The following is a 9,608-nucleotide window of genomic DNA, read 5'->3' as shown; positions in this document are numbered from 1 at the left end:
TAGAAGGATGCTTATATTTTGTAATTTTATACAGATAATGCAGATTGTTTGACTTAGGGCATTGGGCTTACATTTTAGGGTGTTTGAATCTGAAAACTCCTAGTAGGGTGCTTATATTTTTAAATTTTGTACATGTATATAATGCTGATTCTAAGACTTCAGGATGTGCATTTGGTTTACATTTTTAATGAGTTTGGCTTTGTTTTTAATCAGAACACCAGAAAAATATAATTTCCATTTTGGATCAAGTCCATATTGATAGCAGTACTAGTTATATTCAGGCTCATTGCATATGAAAATATATCTCCAATTGGTGTCATTAATAATCAAACATCTATACCTAAAGTAATTTTATACTTTGCTATGCATTTTGTACTACACTGGAAGAATATGGTCATGCAGAGCTGTATCGAATTCTGATGCACATACATGTGTCATAGGCATTAATAATGTTTATTGAAAGACTCTTTGTCAGAGGTAAAGGAATTAGCACATAAATATGATTAATTGAGTATACTAGTATTGTAAGCATCTGTAATAAAATTGCAGCCTAAAAATCACAGGTTCAAATTGGCACTGTCAAAGTGCCAGATATCTTCATTGCAGCTAAACTGGTTATTGGTAAGTATAAATTTGAATAAACTTGTTACATATCAGGTAATGTATCTTTTTCTAGGAATATCATTACGACCAGTATATGTTTTCAAAATATCAATATTATTATAATTAACAGTTCTACAACCATTGGTAACCATCACTAAGTAGTGTGATATATTCTTATAATTGTGTAATCCCATTTGGGTTGGGAATCCCCCGAGAAACTACATGTACATATTTAGGTATCAATAGGAATATAGTAAGATTCAACCTTGAAACTGGAGTTTTTGAAATGTGATTAAGGATTTCAAATAACTCTGCTTAAAATTGCTAATTGGAGAGTGAATGTGTCACCTTCGCTGACATGAAACTTGGTTCATCAAATAGCAATTGGCTTTCCTAGCAATTTTCATGGATTGAGAATTATGCTATATGTAATGATAATGAATGAAACTCCCCCTATTTGTTTATAAATCTCCAGATATTTGTTTTAATTAATTACAACCATGTATATAAAACTTGTCTTGGCTAATGGACAATTCAAAACAAAATTAACAAGCAATGGTAAACTTAATGTAAATGCATTGCAAGGTGGCATATACATTTGTGAAGCAGAATAGTAGGGAAATTTCTTTCTACAAGACCAAAGCTTTATTAAGCAAAGAGGGAGTAGGTGAGATATATCACATTATATATATATATATATATATATATATATATATATATATATATATATATCATTTCATATCACAATATCAAGTCTCGTTTAAAGTCGTCATTTCGTAAGTTCTATGGTCGATACAATGACCTTGTCAGCAAATAAAATCTATCACTAAGTCAAATGCTGACTGATGTTTTTCATACTTCCTGGTAGTTGTTAGAACATTATTTACACACTGAATTTTCGACAGATTTTCCCGTTATTTCCCGGTCATGACAAGAAGCACACGGCGGGTGTGACCGGTCGGCAGAGGATGCTCACTCCTCCATGGCACCTGATCCCATCTCTATGTTTTAGAGCTCTGTGCACATGTTTGCTCTGCTCCACATATTTCATTGGCAAGTTTTGATTACTTAATGTGTTATAGCACCTTTCTTAATAGAGAGAAATTCAAAATTTATTCCAAGTCTGCTGAAGGATTAACACATCCATACGTCAAGATGTGTGTAAGTACCCAGCGGGAAGGGAGGTCTTGGGCAGTATTGGTCGTGGAACAGTTGACTTGATTTGCTTCCCTCAATGTGTGGGGTGACTGCAATCTGTGCCAGCTTGCAGCCATGTGGCGTCTGCGCACACCAAGTCAACTGATAACTGAATATTTGTGTGAAACTTGTATTGAACTGTCACCTTGTTGATATGCTAATGCTAGTGTAAACTAAGCTAATAAGCTTACTCTTGGTGACAGTGATATATATACTTTAGAGCTGTAATATATAGTACAAGTTTGAAATATGAAAAAAGTTTGATATTCGAAGTTTGAGATGTTTGATCTATGAAGTTTGAGATATTTGATATATTGTGTACAAGATTTGATATATGAAGTTGATATGCTTGATATTTGAAGTTTGAGATGTGACTTTGATTTTGAACAGTTTGTATGTGTGCTGACCCTCCGCGGTAAACCCGTGACGGTTAGACTTTGAAACACACATGAAGTTTGAATTTGGTGGGATTGCCCAGTGGAAATGACATCCCACAAATGTTTGTATTTTCTTGTGCCACGGCCAATACTCGCCACAATAAATAAGCATATATTCTATACTGAGTTTTGTGTCATTTTCTCTGTATAAATAATGGACTATCCGGAGCCTTTCCTAAACAGAGAGAATTATAAGAACAAAAGATGAGGTCATACTAATGGTTTAATTTCAGGAAAGTTAAATAAAAAAGACAATCACTGTCATATTTGTATTGTTTTAAAGGAATATATCTGATCATGACAAGGAGCATACGGGAGGTGTGGCAGCTCTGCAGGGAATACCTACAACAGGGATCCAGGATTTTTTCGGGGAGGCTCTGCATGTCAGACTCAGAAATTTTTAACAAGCAATCAAAAGAGAGAAAGAGGGAGGGTGAGAGAAAGAAGGAAAGAACCCCCCCCAAAAAAACGTACACAGCTTGCCTTAAACCGGAAAAATCTATTCCGGAGAGGGGGTTGGGTGGAGGATACACTTTTCTCAATTCCGTGTTGGCTCTGCTCATAATATATATACTAGTATTAATGCACTTTTGAGAATGATCACTGTGTGTTATCTTCATATTTAATATATAATAAATTTAAATTGTGGAAAAACGTTTTGTATCAGATTTTGATACAGGTAATTTACAATGTGTCACAATCAAAAATTAAACGTTCGGAAATTAAGAGCTAGTCATTCAGTCCCCTAGATCTGCAATAAATCTGAACTTATCTCTACAAGCATTTTACGATATTTATTGATACACTTAATAAGACGTTTTATTTACTCAGTTTTATTATCTCTTCCATACGGCGAATTCAATATGGTCAATATGAAATATTCGCATGATTTATGAAATGCACCAAAAACCAAAAACCAAAAAACAATTACAAAGAAAAAAAATCAAAACTTTAAAAACAATCACTAGATATGCATTGAAGAATGCTTGGCACACCTTGCCCTAAAATAAAGATTTCGTCACGCTTGCTAAGTAAATAAAACATACGCTGAGCACTGTAAATTCTGTTTGCTATCACATACATATGCGTATTCTCGTATTGATGTATATATAAACACAATGTACGTTGACAATTTCTTTATCTATGCACTTGTCTCACGTGAAAGCTTAATCTTTCAGGTCAGTTGAAATAGTATTAAACATTAACAAAAACGAAACTAGATTTTTCCATTTTTTTTTTATTTCCGTGCTTGGATAAGGCTCTTCATAAAATGGATGATGACTGGTATGTTTTCGTTACTTATGTATTTTTTTTTGGGGGGGGGGCTACCTTGTTTTACCCACAACTACAAGTATTTACACCATTTTAACCAAAATCATATAAAAATAATGCAACACAAACAGGATGTCAAACGCCTAAACCGAAAATAAATTTTTAAAAAAAACTATACTGTGGTTGATATGAAAGAAATATTATACAAGATATTTATTTACCAATCAAGGGCCCCGAGAGGCATTTCCACATATATAAATGCACAATTAAACATAATTCACAATATGCATTGTTTTTATATAAATAAATATATATATATAAACAGTTACATAAACAGTTATATAACATTGTATTCAGCGTTAATAATCATAGACAATATCAGTGTCAAGTGTCCAAATTATTGTCATTGATCCCAAGACAATACAAATATGTTATGCTACAACATGTTCATACATGTATTTATATATTTGTATGGGGGGTTTTTTCCCTTTAAAATTGTAATATATTTCAGGGGGAAAAAATACAATAAAGTAAAATTGGAGAAAAGGCATGCACATACATGGTGACAGATGTATTTATACATTGGTTCTTTTACCATTTTCAGAAATAAATTTTCCAAGTAAGCATAAAATTTCTTTATTTTCATTATTCAAAATCCATACAAGTTTTTCAGCAGGTGTCAAAGAAGAGAAATTTGGATTGATTTTTGAAATTGTTTCCATTAATTGCAACCTTTCATTCTTATATTTTGGACATATAAGCAAAAAATGCTGTTCATCTTCAACCTTCTGCGTATTACATTGAGAACACTTTCTAGATTCAGGGGGAAGTCCTGCATATCTTCCCCTTTCAATATTTAATTGATGTGCAGAAATGCGTAGTTTAGTTACATTTTTCCTCTGATCATAGTTATTGATAATGTTGAGATAGTGTTCTCTTCCAAAGTTGTTTTTGAAAGTGGAATAAGTTCTTAGTTTGCCATTATTTTGCTCTTTATTTTCTTTATACCATAGGTTTATAAAATACTGTCTTATAATACATGATGACTTCTTTTTAAATGAATAAATGCTTTTTTTTTGATAAGTCAATATTTTTTAAATCAGATAACTGACTCAAAATTGTCTGGATGGATGCAAACCATGATGGTTTATTGTGTAGAAAGAGGCTTTTTGAGACTGAATACGCTTCCTTGAGTAGGACAAAAGATGGATGTAATGTTTCAAGTCGAAACCAATAACTTAGCATAGCTTTAATAATTCTACAATACAGTGGAAATCTACCTAGCTCAGATAGAACTGCAAAGTTAGTTGACTTTCTATGCACACCAAGAATAGCCTTGCAGTATTTAATGTGCATTGTTTCACATTTTAATTTGTTAAATATTTTGTCCATTGTAATATCTTTGTTTTTAAATTTGGAAGCAAAGGGGTTAAAAGTCCCCCAAATTTCACAACCATACAGAAGTATGATCAAATAAATAAAGATTAATATTGACATTATGACAATTGGACATAATTTCTCTCTGTAATTTTGAACATGCTTTCAAGGCCTTTTTATACATGTATGTTTTGTAAAAGGTCCCTTTTTGGCTTCAATTTACATTTTGCATAGTCCAGCACAATTTTCACTTTCATCCAATCAAGTGACACAATTAACGCATCAAATAAAAATACTTTATCAATTTTCTTATTTAATTGTGGAATGTATGAAGCCATATTTAAAATTCATCAGAACATTTCTGTTTTCCGTTCCGTACTAAGCTGCAATTTTGCTGTGTATTCCTCTCTTTGTACGAACAATTCGACGTAATATGCTTTGTATTTATTGTATCTCTGCTTCATCGTTAAGGGTTCTCATCGACAGCGATCCACAGAAATTTTTTGAGATGATGATAGAAACGCTACATGATAAACTTGTTCAGATTAAGGACAAGATTCAAGATTATTCTCCCGAAGACCTGGAGAAATGTGAGCAATGGGTCATACTAATTAACGTCCCTTGCACCATGAGTGACATCAACTCTGAATATGTACCGACACAACTCAAACAAAAGACTGAAAGTGTGTTTGATTTACTGGAATCGCTACAAAAGTCAGTATCTTTAACTTCATATAGAAAAACAGTAAGATTCTTAAGTCAAAGGCCCGAGATTCAAAAACATAATTTAAAATTCTTGAAATAATAGCATATTACGGAAATATTTTTAGCTCCATTGAGAAATACAAAAAACGAGGAAAAGTCCAAGTTGAACAGGAGGCAATTAAGAAGGAAATAAACAAAAACGAAAAATTACAATTCCGAATGGAACAGTTAGACCGACAAATACAGCTGTTTAAAACGGAAGAAGAACGTCTAAAGGAAAAGGTGTCAACTCTTGAGCTACAAAAGGAAGGTCTACTTACCAGGTACTACTAATGAAAATACCAAATAGATATCAATATGATTACTCAACTTATAAAAAATGATATATATTGCATTGTCTATAAATATTAAATGAAAATTTAATTAATCATTCCACTTTTCCCTGAAGATTAAGCCAAGTTGCGGGTCTGAAGGTGTACGACAACAATCCAAATATACAAGATTTATCAGACACAAAGAGACCAATGAAGCTAGCAGAGGCTTTTGGAGAACTGTACGACAATGAGTGGACCAACGCGTTGGAGGAGCTTCTAAATCAGAATGCAACAGAAAGAGTGGCTATTGATCAGCTAACGAATACTTTAAAAGTATACTTACATATATTTCCATTTCTATTTGTTTTCTCTGTGATAACTCGTTGAAAGTTAGTTGAGTTGATTTCTTGATCATTCTACCGGAAATTTCGCCAAGCGAAAGGTCAGCAGCTAAGAAGGCCTAATATGCATGTAATTCTCGTGCGGCTGTCTTTGTGTTTGACGTCAGTGGGCGGGGACTATTAAAAATTGACATGTTAGACCTCGTGTAATTTAAATCTATTAGTCTACATTTGTAAAATCTAAATTTACAATTTTATTTCACAATGAAATGGAAATATAAGGAATCACTGTCTAGTTAGTAGAGTATGCCAGGGACATCAGGGGCTTCGCCCTTTATGCAAATTATCCCACATTTCCAACTATCGTTGATGCCCTGTCATACTCTACTAACTAGACAGTGATTCCTTAAAAAATTATATTTTGCCAAAATAAACTTCCGAATCTATTCCACCATGTGTCTCATTCAAATCATTTATAGAAAAAAAAACTATTTAGAAAACATTTTCCAAACAGAACTAAACCAATATATTTATATGTTTAGCAAGTTTTGCCAGATTAAATCCAGGGTTAAACCATCATATACATTGTGTCCCAAATAACCTCTGCAGGATTTTTTTGTGTTCTAATTTGGTTATCATCATATGTCAGAAGGCGTCACTAATACATCGATTGAGGAACTAGGTAGAACTCAGACGGAGGGCGATAAATTATTCAGGAAGTTTATAATTTGTGTGATGCATGCAAAGGAATACATGTATTTAATTCGATTTAGAGGTAATTAAAGTAGCTGTGAGTTAAAAATATATAGCAATTAGTATCTGATTTGTTACGTGTATGATGATAACCGACATAGGGTCACGTGACAATGTTTGCATTAGTGGCCTTGCAACATTTGCCAATTAGCACGTGCTCCCATATATCGGTGAACACCTCATTAATAAAAAATATTAGATATTCGAAGGGTTTTTCATGCATACAAAATCGTTTTAACGCTTATTTTCTTTCATCAACGCAGTTTGCATTTACTTTTGGATTCCATTTATTTTCAAGAATATCAACGATACCTGTCGATCTCTAGCACGGGATCAACGGAAACAGTTCCTAAAGAGTTTATCATTTTGTGAAACACTTTCTGACGATGGAGGAGAAGTAAGTAGTCCATAGTATAAGCATTGGACATGTTTAAAGAGATATATTTACACTTATTCTTAAGTATGTCACCCATCAGATTTTGAAATAAGTTTAGTCAGAACTTCTATTATCAAAATATTCAATTACAAATGAATTTATTTAATTTTTCAAATCTTTGAATTAAGCAATGTCAATTGTACAACATTCAATAAAAAATTCGCTCATAAAATCGGTAAGAGATAACCTAAAGGTTTGTGAGGGACTATTTCTTACGGTCGAAGGATATTAAAAAATAAAATAATACTCTAAAAATATACAGATTGGTTTTATTCAAATTATTAAAGCTTTGGTCCTAAGTATTTTTACTCACTGAAATTTACACGCATTATTACATGTACATGTATATGCCATGAATATTCAATGTAGGTTTCAAAAAGATATTTTCGGAACAAAATTTACACATTTTCCAACATACTTTGCCAAAACATTGCAAGTATATTACAATTTAACCTGCCTTTTAGCCCTGAAGTATGCATAATCTGACCCATATCTCAAAATATTCATCAATGGCCCCATTTTTTATTTCGTAATTTATTTCATTTTTTGAAAATACACGATGCCTCTAACTGATCAGCACTTAATTCATAAAAACACTTCATATACATGTACGAAAATATTTTACTGAGTGTTCAGAATTTTAATACCCAAAATATGATATCTTATTGAAGCAGAAATGCCACGCAATAATTTCCGCGCATTAATTGTTAACATAATTATCTTAAATAATATATAAATTTTTACGTGCATGAAATAAAAATATATTTATTGCTATTATTACACCTGAATAGATATGAATGCAATTATTATGAAAGTTACAATTTAAGTTTAAAATCGTGAAGTTTATTGTACTAATGCTCAATTATATGCTAATTGAACTTTTCTTGCCGATTTTGGTGTTATGCTTTGAGTTAAACGTTGCAATTTAACATTACAAATTAAAAAAACTACGATATAACTGGTATCATGGGTGACATATCTTAAGATTTATGATACGTCATTTTTTAAATGCATTCTGTTCCTTCACAGTGCCTTCAGCAGTCCTTAAGAAAAGCGATGAAAACATTTCAGAAAGAAAATGCAATGGAAATTTACCAGTTTGTCAAAGAGGTAAACAACGTACGCTCTGTAAACATTTTTTTCTGGATAATGACATCCCTGTAATTTAATGTTCATTTTATAAAATTTTCCAATTTCAATATTTTTCATGAACAGCGAATAGATCGGCAAATTGGCATAGATAATCTCAGCACTGAGATGAAGAATTATGCGCACCGGTGTGCAGAGTTGTCGTGGCTAATGAACGTACAAGATCCGCCTCTCCTGCTTCACTTTAATGCAGCCGCTGGAGAGCCGGTTGATAAACTGCTCTTCAGTCTTTATACCAGATCTGGAAATGTGGTGGACTATGTTGTGTGGCCTGCAGTAGTGTATGAAAACGGTGCTGTTTACCGGAAAGGTGTACTGCAGCCAATTTAAAAGAATATTATAAAATTAATGCTTATTACACAGTGATTTGTGGCTGTTATTTTTTCGTGTGGTAATTGTAAAAAAAAAATCATAAAAAACAAAATTATTTTTGAGTATTATCAAAAACAAAATTCTCTCTGTTTATCAAAATGTATTTATGAATTTTCTCTCTTTTGTATTAGGCCAAGATGACAATATTTACGTTTAAGAACCGAATATTACATTGTACAGAACTCTTGTACCTGGGGACAAGCCTTGTTTCATGTTTATGTTTTTATTATATTTTAAATAAAATATTTTAATCCTAAATAGATATTATATATTTTTAAGCTTTTCTGAATTTACAAAAAAATTGCATAAGTGAGCTTTCCCTATCGAAATTCTTATGTATCATATCTATTCGCCGGTCTAACTGTTTGCTTCACTTTTAACTTTTTATGTAGTGACTTCTTCTTCATAACATTTGACCAATTTTTAACAAACTTCGCACAAAACATCCTAAGGTTTGTTAAGAAGAGGCTGATTTATCAGATATCTCAAGAATTTTGGTATCTTGACATATCAGTGATGTACATCAATCCTGGACACAATTTTCTGACCAAAAAAGTTTTCTCCCTACAGTATTGCGAGTAATGCTGTCTGTCTTCCTCCGTGAGTGTGTGTTTGTCAATTTCTCTTTCCTTTCTCAAGTAAATATTCGTCA

At 32.3% G+C, this 9,608-nt stretch overlaps 1 protein-coding gene across 1 annotated transcript; it reads left to right on the top strand.

Moving 5' to 3' along the window:
• The first annotated feature begins 3,507 nt into the window (after window positions 1-3,507).
• On the top strand, window positions 3,508-9,214 carry LOC133192844 (uncharacterized). Its single transcript, XM_061328850.1, has 7 exons — window positions 3,508-3,521; window positions 5,358-5,600; window positions 5,717-5,914; window positions 6,040-6,238; window positions 7,298-7,396; window positions 8,465-8,545; window positions 8,651-9,214. Exons 1-7 carry the CDS (start codon window positions 3,508-3,510, stop codon window positions 8,912-8,914), a joined length of 1,098 nt encoding a protein of 365 aa, XP_061184834.1. The 3' UTR covers window positions 8,915-9,214.
• The last annotated feature ends 394 nt before the right edge of the window (window positions 9,215-9,608 follow it).

The sequence above is a fragment of the Saccostrea echinata genome, unplaced genomic scaffold (assembly GCF_033153115.1).
Source record: "Saccostrea echinata isolate AGI-Se365-2 ecotype Australia unplaced genomic scaffold, CSIRO_AGI_Sech_v1 ptg000025l, whole genome shotgun sequence".
In the NCBI taxonomy this organism is placed as follows: Eukaryota; Metazoa; Mollusca; class Bivalvia; order Ostreida; family Ostreidae; genus Saccostrea; species Saccostrea echinata.
The sequence above is the reverse complement of the archived record's forward strand: the minus strand, read 5'-3'. Positions and strand labels throughout refer to the sequence as shown.